Genomic DNA, 22,862 nt, shown 5'->3' with positions numbered 1-22,862 from the left:
CCAACTCGCGTCTTATGCATATTTCACTTCCACCCTGCGAGCATATAGCTCTGACACCCCACTCTGGACGGCCGGTAAAGGCAAGCCAGAGGTGAGAGTCCTGCGGCCCCTGCTCAGTGTTCACTCCAGCCGGCCAATCAAGGCAAGCCGGAGAGAGGGGCCTGACCGACTCTCGGGGGCATGGGACCCAAGGGACGTCACTTCCCATTCAGCTCGCCACAAGCTGCCCTGGGGGTTTATTATTATTATTATTATTATGAGCCCATACTGTCCCACTGCTGGGCAAAGGCCTCCCTCTTATTCTTCCACGTGTCCCTATCCATAATATCAATCATTTGATATTGGATTGGCACTACCGATCATTTTAGCCATGTCATACCCCTGTCAGCTTTCGGACCTATACCCTTTTTTGTGTGTGTATATATACGCACTTTGTCGCCGCCGCATTACGGCCGCGATTATGACGTTCATTCCGTCATTCATTGAATCTAAGGAATTGAAAGATACAGCGGGAGCAACAACCACGCTGGAACAGCAGTAATGCAGCTGCAGTTGACATCCGATACAGTATATAGTTAAAAATACACTTGCTTCTACGTCTGAGACAAAATAATGAGGGAGGGGTGGGATTCCACCCTAAACCCATCAGATAGAATAATATCTTCCGCGAAATAAAAAAAGGGAGACTTATTTTTAATTTTCTTGCTCGGCACCTAATTTCGGGCTTATCACTTGTGTTTTAACATTAAAATACGACTGTTATTAGAGTTTTCGGTCCAACCTAGAGTAAAAACGAATTCGTTCTTGACGACATCGGTCTGGCTGCAAATTATACTTTTTTCGTGGATGATCTTGCCAAATGGCCAATAAGGAGATCTTTGATCCTACGTAGAGATATTCAATAATGGTTTGTACATAAGTTACAAAAGTTCAGGCTATAAACTTAAAGCGTTACTTAATACGTAATAGTTTTATATGAATTTCCTCCGTTTCATGAAATGGCTGGGTAGATCATGAAATAGCTATTTATACATTCTGCCCATGACATTATATCTTGTTTTTATAATTATCATAAAATTGCCGAGTCTACTGTATTTAACTGGACATTATACTGAGAAGTCCTGACGTGGAACACTTATTTTATCACTTGGAGAGCCTTTAAAATGTATTAACCTTAGAGTCTAATGGTTACAGCTCTTTATATTGTAGTAATTATTAATTTTAAGATCTTTATAATGTAACTAATGTTTACCCAGGTATTGTCTGTTTTATTCATAAATGTTGCTATGTATTTTTCATGTCACTGTAAATGTTGTATTAACTTATGAAAGAGCCCTAGGGTCCTACTTACCGATGAAGTGTCAAGGCTAGCGAAGACCGAAGGCCGAGCTCCGCGTAGGGCCGAAGGCCCGAACTTCGAAGCGTCACCTGAGAGGCCCGCCAGCGGGGAAGTTGGAGCTTAAACACAACCCAATAGTAAAAGTGTCTTGACAAGCTTACGTCGGGCCTATGGCCTATTCTCTTATCGCTCGCACCCTCCGTAAGGTATGAGACGGCAAACACATAATATCTGTTCCGTCTACAGCGGGTAGATCACGTAATGCAGCTTAGTACGAGACGTACGCGAGCGCGTCCACACTGCACTTATACCTATACTAGTGGTACATACTGCTAAGACCTAAAATTTTCCAAAGACCTGCATTTAATCTGTAACTTTGGTTTGTAATGTACCTATCGTTTGAGACGATCTTGTTACAAGTGTGTTACAATTACAGTAAAGTTAGGACCTTGCGCCTTATAATCCTCTTGCAATGAAACCTTTCAAAGAATTGAAGAAAAAACACAGCAATCGAGTGAAAAACACAAATTGTACCGTAAAATGGGGTGAGTAGGGACAAAACTGACATTCAAACCTCGATAAAACTTTATTTTTACATGTGCCAAAATAATTTTTATACATACTAAATGTTCCGGTCGTTTGAATTTTAGTTTTTTTTTATGATTTTGTATAGTTCCATTTCATAACTTTAAAGGTAAATACAAAATAGTGGGAAATCCCAGCTCACCCCGTTGTAGGGGTGAGGAGGGATTTCCTACTAAGGTCAGTTTTGAAAATTGTTGGAACTTTGGGATTATGAACATTATAATAACTTGATTTGTTATTAGTATACATAATTTACGTAACAGTAGCCTGTAAAAACCAACTCATCCCTCTGTCATCCCTCTTCACTCCATTCATAACCCAACTGCCCTCGTAATCCCTACTCACCCCATTTTACGGTACTAACCTTGAAATCGCAAATTGCCCTAATATTATTATATATATTACTACATATTTTTAAGGTGTCTGTCTATGAAATGATTTCGGAGCAGTGCTACGTGATATTGTAGAACTAAAATAAAATGGAACTACAGGCGAAACGACGTTGACGTGTCACAATTATCGCATTCCTGTGAGATTTTCCGCTTAAACTTCAAAATTTCGAAAATATTTTATTGTTATTTCCTCATTGATGTTGTTTAAGTGTAATACTCGTACTGATAGCTTTTTCATGACTCCCATTGGAACGGTCCAGGTCCGGGCCGAGGCGTCCGATAGATACTTCGTTCTCTATGACGGCTGATCGGTGATCACGTGATGGTTTCTATAGAAAACGAGTCATCATCATCATCATCATCATAGTATTTTGAATGTCATCTCTCTTTATGTGGTAGGGCACAGCACATCGGATGTCATTCCAGATCTAGAGCAGAGCCCAACTGGAGAACCGCACTTACAGAAAACCGCAGCCAAATAACACTGTTGTGTTCCCGCCGGTGAATTAGGTTGCCAGAGCTCAACGGGTGTGCGGAGTGTTAGGGTCGGCAACGCGCATGTAACTCCTCTGGACTTGTAGTCGTACATAGGCTACGGAAACTGCTTACCATCAGGCAGGTGGTATGCTTGTTTGCCACCGACGTAGAATAAAAAAAAACTATAATTTCTTATCGGTCTGTATGTCGGATCATACTCTGAGAGGTGAATATGTCAGTCATACTGAATTTTTTTTGCTCAAACCTCAAACCTGCTCAAACCTGTAAATAATTACAAAAAAAATCATTTGTTCCACAAAAAAACTTAGGTATATTATTTTTATTGGCCATTAATAATTATTTAAGTTACTTATTTGGAATTTGTAAAAAGTATTTATTAACAATAACAATATACATAATGGATATATACAGATGATTACTATAATGGTTATATCTAAAATAGGCCCTTGAGGCATTGTACCAAGGATGCTGGCGGCATTTCCTCGTTGTATCGCAATACTGATACGTTGTGCGAGGAAGCCGCCAGCTCTTCAGTCACCAGTTACGTCAACCCGAAGTTTCGTGATTATTCCAAAAAAAAAATTGGAATTAATTTCATTTCTCACTTCAAATTCAACGTCAAATATCTGCCGTTAATTAGTCAAGTCTTCGAAATTATTTCTAAATAAGATTTATTATAATAATAAATGTCCCTAGCGGAAAAATAATTCCGATCTCAGCAGACAATTATGGGGAAATAAATTTTATCTGCAAAAACTCGTAATTAAGGTCGGTACAGAGAGAAGCCGAGAAGTTCAAATTAAAAAGCAAATAAATGTTCTACTTATTTATTGACCAAAAATAAGTACAGCCCGGATGTGAAGATTTATTTGAATTGTCCCATACTTTGGCGCCCTAGTAACTTGTCGGGAGATTAATTTTAGAATTGGCGATCGATTGGAGCTCCGATGAATCAAAATCCTTACCCTCGTGATTGTTCTGCTTTTTGGCAATGTGGTATATGATCTTTTATCCATTATAATAATTAATAAACCAGTTAATGACCAACAGCAAGAAGCACGGGGTGACGGTGGACGGGAACATTTTGCAATATGTCGACGAGTATACTTATCTAGGCCAGATAGTCTCCTTCACAGATCGCCAGGACAAGGAGATTGATAGAAGGATCGAAAACGCCCGGCGGAGCTTTTGGTCTATGAAGGAACTCATGAAAGGTAAACTCCCAATTGCACTAAATTGCAAGCTCGTCGACATGTGCATCTTACCCATCCTCACCCAAACCTGGTCATTAACTGAGGCGCAAAAATCACGGCTCAAGGTTTGTCAAAGGGCAATGGAGCGGACTATCCTCGGTATCCGAAGATCTGACAGGGTGAAGAACACAGAGCTTCGCTCCAAAACCCGTGTCGTCGATGTTGGGATGAAGACCGCCAGGTTAAAGTGGGACTGGGCTAGACATGTCTGCCGGATGAATGATGACAGATGGGCTAAAATAGCCACTAGCTGGCATCCTCGGTGTAGTCGTGGCAGAGGCAGACCGAGAAAGAGATGGCGGGCCGACTTGGATGCGTTTCAGCGGGACTGGCGAGACCTTGCTTAGCACAGGGAGGATTGGAAAGCTAGAGGGGAGGCCTTTGCCCAGCAGTGGGACACACAAATAGGCTAATAAAAAAAAAATTAACGTTCATAAGTCGAGTTAAGGATGACTCAAGCTAGAACGGTCTAGGTCTGGGTATGATGGAATCGCCTGATCGGTGATCACGTGATGGTTTCTATAGAAATCGATGTGTCTGGTGCATCGGCCTGGACCCAGACCCTTCCAGCGTGAGTCATTCTTTATCAAGGGCTTTGTAACATTGCAATACACTATGCATCGATTAAATAAAAATAAAACGTAGGTATAAACAAAACGATAGGTGAATGTTCAGCGCGTCACAACATTAACATACCATTAACATAACATTGAAGTGACTATGTTGTCTTCATTATATTATGAATAACGACTACGTACCTATAATCCGGTTAGTGATACTTGGTGCTTCGTACACGTACAATGCCTGTCATACTTGCAGCGACAGTAATTATTATAATTACTCTGCTATACATACATTTTACAAAACACAACGATGGTTGGATAGAAAAAAGTGTTCCCGGGCCAGAACCAACTTTTATATTCGGAAATGTAGAAGACGCAGTGCTTAGAAGAAAACATATAGGCATTGTTTTCAAGAATATCCATAATGCGTATTCAGAAGAAAAGGTGTTGGGTATTTTTGTTATGAAAAACCCAGAATTGTTAATTAGAGATCTTGATGTTGTACGGAATATATTGACTAAAGACTTTGATTTTTTCATCGATCGTGGTGTTGAGTTTGAAAACAATCTTGGAGCTGATTTGCTACACGATGAAAATACTCGTGGCATGGTGCGTAGTCGCTTTTATTTTTTGTTTACTAGAGAAAACCTTCAGAATATGATGCATCTCTTAATTGAAAAAGGAAACGCATTTGTGGAACATGTTGATCAGATTACGCAGTCAAAGCAAGAACAAGACGTCCATGGTTTGGTTCACAAATTTACGCAAGCAAGTATTGCCTGTGCACTCGGTGTAAACCTTGACACTTTTGATAAAGAATATGATACTCTTCTTACCAACCAAAAGGCAACAACCTTTAACTTTGGGCGGGAGCTTGAGTTGATGTATCCCAGCATTTTAAATAAACTTAGATACTTCTTTTTACCAAAAAAGAACAGCTTCTTTTTATATAAATTGGTCCAAAATTTTATATCACAAAGAACTTATGAACCAAGAAATAAAAAAGACTTCATGGATTTGATATTAAAATTAATAAAAGAGGAGCATATATCGGAGCAGAAGAGGAATGGTGATACACGTAGTTCAGGTGTAACCGACGAAATGATAGCAGCACAAGCGTATATTTATTATGCACTGGGTAACGAAACTATTGCCTCAACTTTAGGTTTCTTGCTGTACCAGCTAGCTCTGAATCCAGACATCCAAGATAAAGTGGTAACAGAAATAAAAGAAATGCTAGAAAATCATAACAAAGAAATTACTGTACAAGGTATTTTAGATCTATCTTACATGGGAAAAGTCCTTGACGAGACTTTAAGAATGTATCCAGTAGTTCCTTATTTGAGGAGGAAATCTACCAAGAAATACATGATACCAGATACCAATTTAAAAATAGAAAATGGAGAGTTCATTAGGATTTCGGTGCTTGGTATCCATTATGATAAAAAAATCTATCCGACGCCGGATGTGTTTGACCCTGAAAGATTCTCTCCTGAAAATGTAGCGGCTAGGCACGAGTGCTCATATTTGCCGTTTGGACTTGATCCTGGACATTGCATAGGTGGGTAAAGCTTTTCCTTATACTTAGCAACAATACAACGTCTTCCTTAATTTCTTCTCTTGTTCCTCGTTATCTTTGACTTATTAGCTTGATCTTGCATTGGTGAACTTTTGTTTTGATCAACGTCTATAAACAAAATATACGTAAATACCTCATATGATATGGCTTCCCTTTTTCCAAAAGCCACTATTTCCGATATCCTTTAACATGCAACATTAGTTTGCATATAATTTTGGCGAAAACAGCAGTTTTGCCTGCTGTTTCAACGGGGTTTTCTTCGTAATCAGTATCAGCCGCCTTGTACGTCTAATTTCTCTTAAAGAGGTCGTCTATGTTTTAATGTACTATACACGCTGAATAAGACTGTTTTCTATTGTTTCAGCTAAGAGCTTCGCACAAGTGGTATCGCGGGTGTGTCTAGTGAAACTCCTCTCTCAGTTTCGAGTAGAACCCTCGGATAATACGCCTCGACAAGTCGAGTACGACTCGACACGTACAGTGCTGTACCCTAAAGGCAGTTTCCTGATTCATTTCGTGAAGAGAAAAGATTCCCATTAGCCTAATTAGCTCTTTTTTGAGCTTAATTATAACTGTATTTAGAGTCTTTTAATATTACACAAGCTGCGAAAAGTGAGTGACTCTTTTTAGTATAAAATGAAATATGCACTTACAGCAAGCTGCAAAAGTGCTTACCTATTTTATGTTTGTAAAGAAGAGGGCTACGATAGTTTTAGAGAAAGTGGAACAATAACGCAAGCGGTTGACTATACAGCACCAGATTGATTCGCGAACTGACATAATGTTGTAAAGAAACAAATATATTTCAAAAGATTTAAAAATGTAGTTGAAAAAGAACTTAAAGTAACATAGACAATAATAAATGATATCAAAACTATAAACAACCTTAACAGAATGAATTCCATTCATCAAGTTGGTAAAATTTACACCTAAGGAATTCGTCACTTACCATGAATATTACAAAAAATATTGTCTTTATCAACGTGCATGCATGTGTAATTGTTCATGAAGGTTAATTTTGATCAATTCTTACCTAAGTACGCGTTGTCGCATACAGCGGTCAGCGACATTCGAAAGGATCGAAGATCAAGTAAAAGGCATTTACATCATCAGTATAAATAATGATTAATATCCACGCATCGGAGCCACGCTGTTTTGTCGTCGCCCAAATCTTCAAATTCACAGTGCCCTAGTTTTTACTGTAATGCTGTGTCATTTGAGTAATAAATAAATATCTGCGCCTATTCAAATGTAATTGAAAAATAGAACTCTCTCGAAAATACTCTCTGGCGGAGAAAATATATCGTTTAAAATGATACATTTTTTGTCATAATGAGGGTCATTAGCTGAATAGTAAACAACGCAGGGCGGCCATTGCGTGATGGCAGAAATTACGGTTTTGTCTAAAAAAACACTTTTCCTATGATTTTGCATTTAAATTTTGTTTCCATTTTTTCCAGTCCATTTAATCTTGGGACTCTTGGGACCTCGCGAGTGCTTTTTTGTTGTTTTGTTACTACGAACTGTTTAGTTTAAAATAACTATAAATTATGCGGGTTTGTTTGTATCGAAGTTAATGGATTTTGGATTTAGGCCGAATGTTTACGTATTAATTTAAAAAGTTAAATGAATATTACTTTAACTTCTTTTTAGATGACTTTCGTGTTTTCATTGACTTAGTATTTCCATTGGCTATCCCGATTTTCTATGTTGCAAGGAAAACGTAGAAAGTTTTCGAAGTCCGCTTGGATATTAGTTGTCTCCTGGCCAACCCTAGCCATGTTGTATTCTGTGTTATCGTTCGCCGTAAGTCCCCTGTATTTTGTCATGTTTGCAACCTAAGACCTGGCGCAGAAAACAGCGGCAGCAGAAGTTAAGTATTTACCGGATAATTAATATTTGTTTTGACGACGAGAGTGAGACAGATCACTCTATTTTCTTCTTCGTTCTTTTAGTATTAGTAAAATTCACTCTACGCGTGTACCGGTGGGTGGAGAATGCCATATCACATTAAGCCCGCCATTTGTACGGTCGAGGTAATTTATTATTTAATTTAGCAGTTTACGGTTCACTTTACATTGCAGGTCTTAACATAAGTATGTATAACACAAACTTGAGCCGCAAACTGCTAAAAAATTTTTTTCACATTTTCATAAATTTTGGAATGGATAATTTGAGTTCTTTCAAATGATACCCCACTTGACCTAGTCATTAGACTGAAATTTTGCTCCCTCTTCATTTTGGGCATTTCCCATAGTTATTAAAAATAAAATATAATAAATTTTCAATGTGTGTGTGTGGGTTAGCGTTATTAATAAGAAATCCAAATTTCAAATCAATAGCTTAAGTGGTTCTCGAGATATTTAGCGATGTGACAGACAGACAGACAGACAGACAGACGGACGGACGGATAGAGCGCACCATAAGGTTAGGTACATTAGTTCTCGAATCTCAAAAGATGACCTATAAAATCTCATACCTTTTGATTGTAACAAACCAGTGAAAAATATCAGTTATTTAAATGTAATGTATGTAAAATTAATATCGAGGCGGCAATAATAATTTAACATGATGAGCTGATAGCTTTCTTGCGCAATGTAATAGCATCGCAATACAGCGGGGAAAATGTTGCCAGCATCCTCAGCACCATGACGAAGGGTTCAAATATTTAGACATATTTTAGTTTTACTTAGTATTCTTTTGTAGTTTTATTTTATACATAACTTAGTTTTAAGAAAGAAAGAAAGAAAGGAAATACATTGATTTAAGGCCACAACTTATACCTAAAGAAAAGAAGACATGCATACATAAAAAAAAGCATCGGACGCTAAAATACTCCCTACTCAGCATAATGCCGCGGCAATCCGTGGCGCTGGTTTTCAGTGGGGACCTAACTTAAAACCAGTGTTGGCCGAAACGCAATGCAATTAAAAATTATTGGCAAATAACCATTATAAATTGAACCGTAAACTGTAACCGTCCGTTGCGGTTACGATTCTATTTATAATGGTTAATTGCAATTAACGTTCGAGCAACACTGCTTAAAACTAAGAGTAGCGACACGTACGCCAACGACACACAGAAGAACAGACATAAAAAAAGCAAATATGAAAAACAAAACATACATTTATTAAATACTATAAAAACTGAGAACATAATTTAGACCATGGAAAAAAAGCGTAACATAAATATTAAAACTACCTACAAAACTAAAATTGTAATTTGTGTTTTACATACTGATGAGGGTTGTCAATAGTAACTGTTGGAGATTGTACAAATATGCCGCACCAATCCAACGAGCTTTTACTATTGCGCAACAGTTGAATAATAACCAAGAACAAAAAACATTTGACATCAAACTGTAAATAAAGCCTGACCAGTAATATATGATCACGCGCCATATTGCGGAATTTCATTGGAACTAAAATTTTCATACTAAACTGAACTGTCACCCTATACATGAGAATAACAGTGCCCTCTTGACAATGATCATATATTTCTGGTCGGGCTTTACAAAAATACTACATATTGTAAATCTGGAAATAAAAATTTAACTATTTAACATTGAAATATAAATATCCGCCTACTGCTTCCTTAAACCCTGTGCCGTGGCTTTTCTTTTCACAGCATCGGCTAAGTCCGGCCGCGCCCGGCCCGTCACGAACGGATTACGTTTATTGCGTCGACAGTACATTGACTGTTCCGTAGTTTGTACATCGGCATAGGTAGGTACAGGAAGAGGCAGCTGCCCCCCCAATTTTCCACACAATGTATGCCCCTCTGCGCCGTCTGCCTCCCCCCCCCCCCCCCCAAGGTAGGCCCGCAGCTTATAACCAAGCGATGCACGGATTGGCTTAAGTCCTGCCGGAAGCTTAATTTTTTTTCTATTAATATTTCCATTTTTGCCTTTAATATACTTTTTTTAGAATTGTTGGAAATCGTATGTGCCTTAATTACCATTTAATAGCAATTCCCCTTCTTTAATTAAATCTATATTTCATTAAATTTAGCGCCACGAGAATTCATTTCACGGCTCAATAGCAATAACGTCATAAGTTTGTATGAAACTCTTGTGAAGATTCGGTACTTCGGCTTTGATAGGCAGATTTAACAATGTTTCCTTAATTTATTTCATCATGTGGACCGCTTAGTGAATTATACGACGGAATCTCATTATTTGATTCGGGACTTAAGCTTGTTTTGAACATTTGATCGAGAACATTTTTGAGCGTAGCGTATTTTGCAAGAATCTGGTAACTGCGCTGTTTTTACCTGACTAGTAGCCCACACCGGGCCTTAATAACTTATCCCTTTAGGTAGGGCTAAGATGGTCGGCTCTTTATCATTTGTCACCATGCCTGTCACGTTCTAACTAGTATGTAAGCGCGAAAGTGTCGGGCATAGTGACAAGTGAAAAAATGGAACCATGTTGCCACGGCAGATTTAAAATAATTCACGATTCAAGTCTCGTCACCTCTGATGAATCTGATCTGAAATAACTATAGCTACGCTATATGACAAAAAAACCATTTTACGCCAAAAATGCCTTACTTCATTTTGGAAAAGACCTGACACTCTTCAAACTGTTGGATCAATTTCTATTAAACAGCTCAGAACCTTAAGGCTTAAGGCTTTTGTACCTTTTTGGCACGGAACCCTAAAAACCCCATCGAAATTGGTCCAACCGTTAGAGATCTACAATGCCACAGACAGATAGACAGACGGACATTGGCGTCAAACATATAACATCCCTCTTTTTGTGTCGGGAGTTAAAAAAATATAAAAAGATGATGTTATAGGATGGTCATTATTGCCGTTTTGCCGTGTGCCCTGTATAAGTAAAGGGTTCCCGGTTCAGATTTAAAAAAATACAAGATTCAAGCCATAATCACCTCTTTAGTGTCCTAAAAATTCTGATTAACAAAAAAAAATAGAGATGAGATGTAATAAGGTTGTCATTTTTGCCGTATCTAAGTGTATAAAGGGTTAAAGTGACATTTCGAATTAGAAAGTAATAGTGAATTTTTATGGTAACATTGAGTAAAGTAGAACTGGGAAAATAAAACTAATAAAAAATTACGTAACTAACATAGTAAACCCCATAAATGTTTTTCTTATACGCCCAAATTTTTGGGCGTATAAGAAAAACATTATTTAGATAAGTGTTAGTTGAATGAACTATTAATGAGACGACAATGTATTGTAATTAGGTACAACGTATAGGCGCTAAGACTATTGTATGGAAATCTATTAAGCGACCCATTTTACTCTAGTCGAACTCATACAACACTGGCCACCCACAGTAAAAATTGCCAATAGCTATTGAAAAAAAAACGAATTATAAAATTATTATGGTTTCAAAACATGCCATTCTTATTTTAGCTCAGATTTATTTAAAATTTGGATTTTTTATGTTTATACACATCATCTATATTTTTACAAATCTGGTTGAGTTGAGAATATTATATCATCATTAATGTAAAATTTATATGAATATAAGCGAGCCGATGGGCCGAAGGCCCGACGGGGAGCTTTAAATCTCAGCGAAAGCCGAAGGCCTAGCTCCGCGTAGGGCTGAAGACCTGGAGCGTCACAAAGGATCTCCCAAGCACGCGGGGCCTAAGGCCGAGCTGCGGGAGTGCAGTCCTAAGCAGTAATGTCACTCCCTCATTTTGTTTTATTCAAGGCGGTGCAAAGTTAGCTAAGACGGATTCAAGTAAGTACGAATAGTTGGGGTAGAGTGGATATAGGTTGAGATACAATTAACAGAAATTTAATTACAAATACTATATATTGCATTTTATTTGTGTCGTCATACCTAATTAAAATTATTACTTAATTAGTTATTCTATCCAGCTATGTCATAGCAATATATTAGTTTCCGCTTAAACGCGACTAAAACAAAGCAAAGTTTGCAAAGGACAGCTTGCAAACTATAAATTTGCTGGTATGTAAGTTCCTGGGAGCCGATTCTGTTTAATCATTTAATACGAAAGTGGACGACTTCGCGAAATCCCCTCTTTATATAAACGTAGTCCCTATTTCATTCTCTGGATTAACATTATAATAGTTATTTGATTTACAAGGGGGCAAAGTTGTTGTTTAACTGCTCGTGCTAATATTTATACCCGAGCAAGCGAAAGATTCAAAAATTGAACCACGAGCGTAGCGAGTGGTTCGAGAAGTGGACTCTTGAGCGCTGCGAGGGTTTCAAGGCACGAGTGTTAAAGAAACTTTGCCTCCGAGTGAAACACACACTTTTGCACCACACCAACGCGAGTAACCAATACTAACTATGAAATACCAAAAAAATCCAATCAAATCAAATCCAAATGAACATAATAAAAAAAAATCATCCAAAATCATAATTTAAAAGTCAATTCTACCAGCTAACATACAGAAACAACTCAAAATTTGCATCTAATTACTTTGCCCCACATGTGGATAAAATGCAACTTTCTCATTAGTTTTTGAACAATCACCTTTTACCAGTTGGTGTGGTGAAAAAAATATTTTGACACAATTTGATGTATATTAACCCTTATCTTGGCATTGCAACACCTGTGATACATGGAACATTAAAAAACCTAGCAGATTTACTTTATTACTTAACGAAATAATTCTGCTATAAATATCCATAGATACGTAGATAGATAGAATACTCTTTATTGGCACACCTCAGTAAAAGATACAGCTTAAAGAAAACAATTGATTAATGATAGAGGCAGACAACAGGCGGTCTTATCGCTTAAGAGCGATCTCTTCCAGACAACCTTTGGGTAGTAGCGCAGCTATCGCATCGCTGTAAGCCTCCGTAGCTCAGTTCGCAGAAGCGATTGGACGCGTGTTACAATGGTCGCAAATTCAAATCTTGCCAGAGGTGTATATTTAAAAAAATTCCTTTAATATAAAAATATTTAATTAATTAATTTGATTTGTTCCCAGTTGTAACCTTATCAAATTGGTAAATCAGAATGGGCCTCCTTTGTTCGGTTATTGTTTGCACACAAAGGATGCAATTATATGGACTTTCATCCACCAAATTGAATATTACGATGGCATAGCGTAACACAGTTAGCCTAGCCTATTTAGAAACCAAAGCCTAAAACTGTTTACGAAGCCCCTCGAGGTCTATTCGAACATTTTTATATAGGTACCACGTGGGTGGCAAACAAGCATATAAAGGAAGAACACTATAGAAGATGTTTGCCGCTATAGGGTCTCTCAGGCGACTTCGTAATTTTCTGCCTATTCCTACTTAAATTGCGCTTGCTCAGACGGAACTGAATTCTGCTAGATCCTCTCAGAATTTGCTCCTATCTGTGCCATCTTCTTCCAAATTTTATAATTGCTTACTTACTTTTCAAGCTATTCAACTATGGAACTCTCTCTCTGTTGAGATAAGACGTTCTCAATCTATTACCTCCTTTACTCGTATCTTTCCCTTCCTTAGTTTTTTATTTATTAATGACACTATTGTTTCTTTATTTAATAAATACTTTGTTATGTGTGTCTATGTATTTATATAATGAGACGTATTTAAGTATGTTTATTCATATTAATGTCTTGTGTTGTTTGGTTATATTCAATTAGCCTTTTCATGTTTTTTTGTTTTACTTTGTGCCACCTACCGTATATTCTAATTTTATTGTCTCCGATACCCAAAGGTTGTCGCTCATAAGCGATAAGACCTCCTGTTGTTACCTCTATCAAATTGTCTTTGTACATTTATTGTTAACTATGTGAGGTGTGCATTAAAGAGTATGAATGAAAGGAGACTAATGAATGTTTTAATTATGTCTTTGATTCCGTGGAGGATGGGACGTGTGCTCGTGTGGGACGCAACGTGTGTTGACACGCTAGCACCTTCCCACCTCCACGGTATAGTTGTTACATTTGTAGCTGGCCCTCAGCGGCTATCTTTTGTCCATTGTTAATTAAAACGGCGCGTGCCACTACCTGCAAAAAAAGGGCCCGGCCACTTTAACTGGTTATTTAATTACAACTCCTATGGTAATTGAATTGTGCATCCACAGAAAACTCGGCCAGTAAGTTATTCGTCAAAGAGCCATTTTAAATGATACCCGAATGGTTTCCGAGTGATTTAACGTTCTCGCCGAATTACCCGCGCTAGTTGCGGAGGGTTCAATACAAACAGAGACGAGATAGTGATAAAGAATTCTATGTGCATACAAAGTTTCGTCCCTTATAGTTTCAAGTCTGGGAAGTTTGTTGACTCCTAAGGCGATCGGTTAGGCCGCTCTATATTATTTTGGTCAAAATATTCAAAGAATTTATTTGCATAGAACTATTATAATCATATGAAGATGTTACACAATAAAAGAAAAGAAATCCATGCATTACGTTTGTGATGATGTGATGATTAGAGTCACACTCAGGCGTGTAATAGTAGATTGTTAACCAAGAGTGGAAAGTGAACCATATCACCCGAGATTTTGGTCCTCGAACGAAGTGAGAGCTCCAATAGTTCGAGGTGAGATGGTAACATTTACCCGAGTTAAACACTCTACTTTTAATTTCGACTATGAGGAAAGTCAAACACAAGAAATGCAGGTTATGAATGGAACTGGAGCATTTTGATCGGAAAAAAATCTAAAGTCATAGACAATCCGATCTTCACCAATTGACATTTAATTTGGGTAATGCTTGGTCTGAAAATGCAGAAGCTAGAGTCTGGCTAACCAAATATTGTTGACAGATAATTCCTAGTTGTATCACCAATTATCTACGATTAAAAAAAAAGCTAAAAGTCTGTTGTCAATTTATGTCATTCATTTAAATTGTTCCCGGTTTATAAGGGGTTTATTTCAGTTTATTTTAAATAATATTAATAATGACTATACCGAGTGAGGTCCGCAAACTATTATTTAACCTCGTAAATAATTACGACAATGTGCGAAGTGGACGTGAAGCGTTGTATAACGAAAAACTGCAATGTTTACAAGTCGTAAACAATTTAGTAGGTTGGTGCTCTATTAATATTTTGATACTTTAAGTACTAGTTCTAACATTTGCCTATAACTTTGATTAATTACGTGAATTTCTTAATAGCTGAATCTCATGAACAGGACAAGTGTGTAAAGAAACGAATAAACTAGAAGTTCTGGAAAATATCAATAAAATCAACTTCAATCAATAAAATTTTGGAACGTAACGAGTTACCGAAAACAGTGAAAACCAATATTTAGAAGAAATCTGTGAAGTGACTGGTCAGTAGTAATTTGATATAAAAATATCTTGGCGAAACATGTCTATACATATATGTCTTGGTACTTTACATAGTGCACGTCAACGTATATTTAACTCATTTCCTTAGGTACATGACGTGTGCTCAGAAAATCAAAAATATTTTCTAGTATCAAAACTATAATTCCTACTACACAAAGTGTGACCAGCCCAAGATTTTTTGAATTTCCCACCAAAAATGTGTGTAATATTTCAGTAGCGAGACTCTAATATGAGAGCTTTTAAATGAATAATATGGCATAATATATGGCTGTTGGCCGTTGCTCGAAGTCAAAATTAAAAAAAAATATATATTTACCATACTAGGATGGCAACTGCAATTTTTCACCCGGCTATTGGCCATTGAAAAGTAAACTTTCCGAATAGGAATGAACTCTTATTTATTTATGATTTTTTTAAATATTGGATATTAAAACACTTTTTTCGTTACTTATATATCTATACATTTAGGTTTGTCTTTGACGTCTCTAAAAACTGGTCAGGACCCCTAGTGTAAATAAATTCGATTTCGAAACGTGACGTACGCGTTTGCGTTTAGTCTCATTTTGTATTGGATTTAGAAAGAGCGCGCCAAGCGGGACGTTTTGGAAACTCAAAATCCTATACAAAATGAGACTTAACGCAAACGCGTTCGTCACGTTATGATGTCGATCAAATTTACACTAGGGGTACTGATATATTAATTTTAAACTAGTTAACACAAAAGTTATGGCGAGGAAAACCAGTTTTTTGGCCAAAAATTGTTCAACTCTGATGCCAAATATCTCGAAGACAATAAACTTTGAAGTAAATATGGGATACTACATTGCTTAAAGCCATTGCTGTTCATATGATAAGATACAAAACCCATTAGAAAACTAAGGGATTCAGATCGAAGGTCATTAGCGATAGGAAGCTTAATGGCCTTAAGGCGCTCTTATAGTCGGATTTTAGGTTTTTGAGGGGGTGAAGCAGACGAAGTGGCAGAGCAAGCAGGCGGGCGCCCCGCGCGCCGCGCCCGCAGAATGCCTACGTCCTTATTCTGACGCCATCCGTATTCTGGTTTGTTAGTTCTGGGATCTTTTCCGGAAATTTATATCGATTATGATTTTTACTCAATGAAATTAAAAATTAGATAATTCTATACAATTCTAAAGTATACCGCGGTAAACTGATAACCTAGTAAAATGATATCAAATAATTTTCTGACGAAAAAATATTACTTACTAATTCAAACAAAAGTTACAACCGTCTGTTTTAAATCATATATAGATACCTATTCAAAACTTAGTTGACCTTAAAATGCAATAGAAGTCAATTTCGGGCAAGTATTGAAAAAAGGCAGAATACTAGCAAAGCTAAGTAATTTGTGGGAGTGAACGTGGAAAGGTAGATTTTTTTGCAGGTATTGAGATAACACAAAACAAAAGCATAAGGTATGCATAAGCATATATTATGTAGGTCCAAAAAGTAGATAAAACTTGCTATCTTCACAAAAAAGAACCATGACTCTAACTGTAACGACTATGTATTTCTTTATTATTTTTTGAATTGACGACGATTATAAACTTTCAATGCAAAAGTCGAGAAAATTAAAGTTTTAAAAAACACACTTCTACTTCGAAGTCATATAGTAATGGGTATAATTGACTGACTTTAATTAATGTCTAATACAGAAGCAGTCTATTGTCTGTCTACTCTGTCTCTAATCAAATATTACAAGTATATTTGACCCACTGAGGTTGAGGAGGTCAGATGAAGTTGAAAATCTGCAAACATATGTAAGTAGGGTGACAATGAAATATTATGGTACCATCGAACTGATCTGATGATTGAGAGAGGAGGTGGCCATAAAAACTCTGTGTAAAAATATCGCAACCTAATTGCGTTTGAGGTTGTTAGAATTGTCTCGATGAGTATTATTTTTCTGTGGAACGAAGTATAATTTAGACCTGCTCCGTAATGCTTTTTACAAGAACACATTAATATACAAAACTTTCCGATAAACAAAATTATTTTATCTGTAACTATGTTATTTATCCCTTCAAATGGCGGCCCACCACTCACGGGTCGATGCGAAAGCCAGTAAGCTGTCGGCCACCTGTCACTGTTGCTAGGTTTAATTAGTTAGGTGCGTGTGGCGAAATGCATAAACATTACAATAATTTAATTGTTCTATTCGAACACCGTATTTGATGCTTATTCTAACGATATATGCTTCAATATATACTTTTATACATAGATAAGCTTAAATAGTTGAATTTGTAATATTCTCTAAATCCGCGCTGAACACCCAACGGGGCCCCGCCACTTTTCTACTTTTCACGTTATTCGCTGCCGCCACTTGAAGGAATATTTTATAGGCCTTGACTAGTGATTCATTTCAAAATAAACCATTTTAATACATACATATTACACATACGCACCCTAATACAAAAATGAAGAAAATATCTTTTGTGAAATTTTCAATCGATTTTCCACTAATATTTTGTATTGGCAGGAAAAATAGTAAAAGCATATCACAAAGACATAACAAGGTCCAAGGTTTCAAAGAAGAAGGTAACATCATTGCTGAGACCTGAAATTGGCGGCAGAATGTCATCGAAATTTATACTAGAAAAAAGAAATAAAATGTCACCATTATTCATATAAATTAGAAATAGCATGCTATAAAAGTACTTATTCATATAATTTTATTAAACTTGTACAAAGGGTTTTATGTTTAGCACTAAGAAAAATTGAATTTAGTGACATTCTTGAATTTACAGAATAATTAACCAGTGAAATAAAAATATTGGCGAAAGGTACAAATATATCCGAACTGCGAAAATTTTGTATGGGACTTAAAGGGTAAATATCGCTCCTGCTCACCTTACATAATCAAATAATTGATAAATGTCGTGAATAAAGTCTTATATGTATACCATGTTACATTAAAATATGAAAGTTTATAAACCAAAAATCCAAATTCAGCAGTAGTTCTTGTATAAAGACTTAACGGAACAGGCTATATAACACAAAACTATTACGCATCCACAAAGACGCATGTAACTCGGAAACTAAAAGTCGTGAAATGGTATCTTTCACTAAGCACTCCCACATATTTGAATCCAGTATATCTCCTGCATCCCGTATGTGTTAAAATTGAAGCTGTTCCAATATAATGACTGATATAAATTAAACAAGCGAATTAATTTATTTGTTTACGTTTAAAAATAGGTATTCAATTTGCTTATTACTGCATAGCCATTTAAAATATTTTATCATTTCTCATGCTCCGAAAGTGGGTCTTTGTTGTTTTCAAAAGAGTGCAGAAAAGTTACTGCTCTAGAGAGAGTCTAGAGCACTTTACGTTTGTTTCTTTTTTTACGATAAGCATTTCAAATTTTGATGTATCATTTCCATTCTGATAATTAACTGCCCATTCCATAAATAATTATGTTTTTCCTAAATTTATAATTAAAAGTACCCCTCACGAAATACTACTGAAGTTTATATTTAGCCGTGTTTTTTTACTTTTATTTTCCTCGTATTAAAAATGGAAAGTAGAGTGTTTAACTCGGTTGCAAGGCACCATTTCACCCTTTAGTTAATCGTGGCTGAATGCCGGATGATGCGTGTGTAAAACTTGTCAAAAAACATAATATTATGACGGACGGATGTCTGAAATGTCACCGTATTTAGGAATCAAGTAGCTTAAACTTTAGTTTTTCTTCGTAAGTGTGATAAAAACATTGTGTGTATAACATATTTGTGTATTTATAGTGTGATTATCCATTTTATGTAACGTCCGCTAAACTAGCACAGGTCCGACGCTGACAGTGGTCACGGGAGTACTGGCGTACTGACGGTATTGCCGCGCAGGGTAACGTTTAGTAGACAAAACGTTGAATTCATAATTATGAATGAAAAATTTAACGCACCGATAAAATGACAAGCAAAATCATAGAGTTACTTAAAAGCTATTGAATGAAGTAAATTTCATATTGATATTCGTCATAGTACTTCTAAAATATCGGAATAGACACAATTCTAAGCATATTTTCAAAGCGATAATCTATCGAGAAAAAGATGAGCCCTCGTGTTTCTGACAAGCATACGGCTAGTTCAAGGACTACATACAAAACAAGTTATACATACTAGAAAATAATCGATGAAATCTTTGTACAAGCTTGTAAATATCGATTTAAAAATAGCGCATTTTACTATACACCGCGCCTTAATATTATACACATATAAGTACTAGTTATTACTAACTCATATCTGTAATTTTTATAACATTTACTTTTGTTCCCGTTTAGTATTAAACGCCCTTACTGAGAACAGTATAGTTCAAAAGGCTTTGTTGGTCAAAGCTAAAAGCTCGCAACCACTCTGGTGTTGAGGCTGTCCATGGGCGGCGGTAATCGCTTACCACCAGACGACTCGTATGCGCGTTTGCCTTCTATGTTATAAAAAAAGGGATTTAGGTACTAAGATACATTTATTTTTTATATCACATCTAACGCAGCGGCTTACGTGAGCTAATAACGAGCGAGCGAACGCGAAGCGGCGCGGCGCGAAGCGGCGCGGGTGAATTAAATCCTTTGATACCTATGGAAGAGTCCTACGTGGGCGATCTTGTTGTGAACGCGAATGCCGTTGGGCCGCCGCGCCGCGTCGCATTCGCGATTTTTGAAGCGAAAACTTCTTTAGCGGCGCTGTGCACTTTTTGTGATGGGAAAAAATGTTAAACTCGCGTCAGGGTCACGTGACCGTCAGATTGAAAATTCGTAAGACGGACACGTGACATCATGGTGACGTGCAAATTGAATGTCATCGAAGCCTAATTACTTTTGAAAAATCATATATCATTCAAGTGTGACATTTTATTTTCTTCATAATCAATAATAAGGGTTAAAAAGGTTTAATCTTTGTTAATTGCGTTGTATTGTATCTTTGTGCTCTTGGGTGTCCATGATTGTAGATACTCAAATTTTTCCTTACCAAAAAGTTAAATAACAGAAAAGAAGCGTGATTGTTTTACTTAATATTATATAAACAATGTCAATTGCTCTCTGTTAGACAACTATTTATACTTCAGTTAGTGCTAAAGCAGCATAAGCTTACCCCTTATGATCAAAATAAAATTACAAGCAAACGAACTTTGACTAATGTTTGTGCACCATATAAATGTAGACTAGCTACGGCCAGACGGCAACAAGGATTTATGGGCATCTTTTTATATAATAAGATTAATAAAACCCTAAACATTTATCCCCTAAATAAACATGAGTGTAAGGAAAAACTTAGGTCCTGGTTGCTGTCATTAGACTATGTACAAACTGAAAGCATCTTACCCTGATTTACTCACACACACACACACACACACACACACACACACACACATCTACACAAAAATATATATGTAAAATAAATTGCATTGTATTCTTATTAGAATGGCATTTGTTTTATAATATTAAAACAAGCCTTAATTATCTACTTTAAGTCTAAAATGAAAATGGTTAATGTCTTAATAGTTACTATTATGTTTGGGAGAGGACACTGACTTCTGTAACACAGGTTTTTACCTAGCTCAGAAGTCAGGGACTTCAACACTAAAATGTACTTACCTTAATGCCAATAAAATTTTTATTTATTATTATTTATTTATTAATATGATGGTGAACGATTCTGCTCACGTCTCATGAATTACTCTGTATATGTTATATATTAACACTAAAATTCGCATTTCAAAATATCTTCCACACTCAAATTTATTTACATAGGTATAATAGAAAATTTATCTCTTTTTATAAAACTGCTACTCAATTTCTCCAAAATATCAAAAATGCACAACGTCAATTCAATTTTTTACTTCTGCCGGCACTCCCGGAGTGCAACCCGATTTTTTTCGCTCACGTAAGCCGCTGCGTAAGGAAACCAAGCATACAGTAATCTTATGTATGCTTGATTTATGGTAAGCGGTCATCGTAGTATATGGATACGTGCAACTCCAGTAGTGTTACGTGCAAAGCACTAAGCTCATTTAATCTAAGAATGTTGAATTCTAATCCTATATTTATGTACCAAACAAAAGATCCAAGAAACCAAACCGCCAATTTAAAATAGCATATAACACACCGCAACAAAGTCGGAATTCCCATGTCCGCTAATAATAGTACTTGATAATGCGAAAACAAGAGCATTTACGTTACGGAAGTGGAGGCTCACATCCGGTGGGGAACTTCCGGAAGCGGATAGACTCACACAACGGAACTGTAGCGGAATTACGGGATAAATAAGCGTAATTGTATTCAGTCAAATATTCAGTGGGTGCGGAGTTATGGAGTGTTTGTGGACGCCATTTATGTACGTGAAGGTATGGATGGTAGAGGCAAGGAACAGAATCTCCTTATACCAAAAAGTGCCCGACAAAAAACCATAAATAGGTGGCGCTTTAATACCTAGAATACTTGAGAAAATCTAATCATAGACAGCGCCCTTCACTCCGTCAATAACGCCTAGGTTCTTAGCTACTCCAGCGCTACTCTGGAGAGGTTTGGAACTATTATTTATAGCTGATAGCTGGACACTTTTGCAACAGTTCTGCCTAAGGGGATTCTGTTCCTTGCCTCTACCTTCTATACGTGAAGGGGGCAAATTAGATTCAGAAATAAGACCCTGACCGACAGTCCATGTCCACCTGAGGACCGACAGTATCCAGATCATCGTTTGGTAATAATTATTGACCGGGCGAAAGAGAAGATCTCCGTTCCAGCTTAGGCAAATATTCTTTCTCCACGTCGCATTTCTCAACCGACTCTTATGAAATTTGGTGAGCAGGTTCGATAACTACGTCGATTCAGTTTGTGTTTTTTTTTAATGGCGGAGCCATGAGTGTTGCTAGGTTTACAGCTGTCAATATATTTATGAGAATATTCTGTATATACATAATAACATTTTTTATTTATATGATCAATCACATCAAGACAATCTTTTATTCATATGAATTTCTAGTAAACATATTGTTAAATGTTAATATTTCATTGAAAACAACCTTCCTAGAAATAGAACAATCTTCCTAGATGTGTCAAATGCTAAAAAAAAAGCGGCCAAGTGCGAGTCGGAGTCTCCCATGAAGGGTTCCGTACCATTTATGACGTATTAAGAAAAACTACTTACTAGATCTGGTTTGCATGGTAATGTATATCATATATTTTTTTTTTAGTTTTATCATTCTGTTATTTTAGAAGTTACAGGGGCGGACACACATTTTACCACTTTGGAATTGTCTCTCGCGCAAACTATTCAGTTTAGAAAAAAATTATATCTTAAACCTCAATATCATTGTTGAAGACCTATCCATAGATACCCCACACGTATGGGTTTATTGTATTTTTTTGTTAATTTTATGACGTATTAAAA

At 36.6% G+C, this 22,862-nt stretch overlaps 1 protein-coding gene across 1 annotated transcript; it reads left to right on the top strand.

Annotated features, from left to right (window-relative positions):
• The first annotated feature begins 4,581 nt into the window (after positions 1 to 4,581).
• LOC133521850 (cytochrome P450 6B5-like) lies at positions 4,582 to 6,822 on the top strand. Its single transcript, XM_061856946.1, has 2 exons — positions 4,582 to 6,191; positions 6,574 to 6,822. The coding sequence occupies exons 1-2, from the start codon at positions 4,868 to 4,870 to the stop codon at positions 6,747 to 6,749; spliced, it is 1,500 nt and encodes a 499-aa protein (XP_061712930.1). The 5' UTR covers positions 4,582 to 4,867; the 3' UTR covers positions 6,750 to 6,822.
• The last annotated feature ends 16,040 nt before the right edge of the window (positions 6,823 to 22,862 follow it).

This window comes from Cydia pomonella, chromosome 10 (assembly GCF_033807575.1).
Source record: "Cydia pomonella isolate Wapato2018A chromosome 10, ilCydPomo1, whole genome shotgun sequence".
In the NCBI taxonomy this organism is placed as follows: domain Eukaryota; kingdom Metazoa; phylum Arthropoda; class Insecta; order Lepidoptera; family Tortricidae; genus Cydia; species Cydia pomonella.
Note: the sequence above shows the minus strand (reverse complement) of the source record. Positions and strands in the feature narration are given on the sequence as shown.

What these genes read in the sequence shown, in the direction of transcription:
- LOC133521850 (XM_061856946.1), top strand. Translation starts at nt 4,868, where the DNA reads ATGCCTGTCATACTTGCAGCGACAGTAATTATTATAATTACTCTGCTA. An exon ending in TGATCCTGGACATTGCATAG is followed by an intron (nt 6,192 to 6,573) that starts GTGGGTAAAGCT and finishes CTATTGTTTCAG; the next exon opens with CTAAGAGCTTCGCACAAGTG.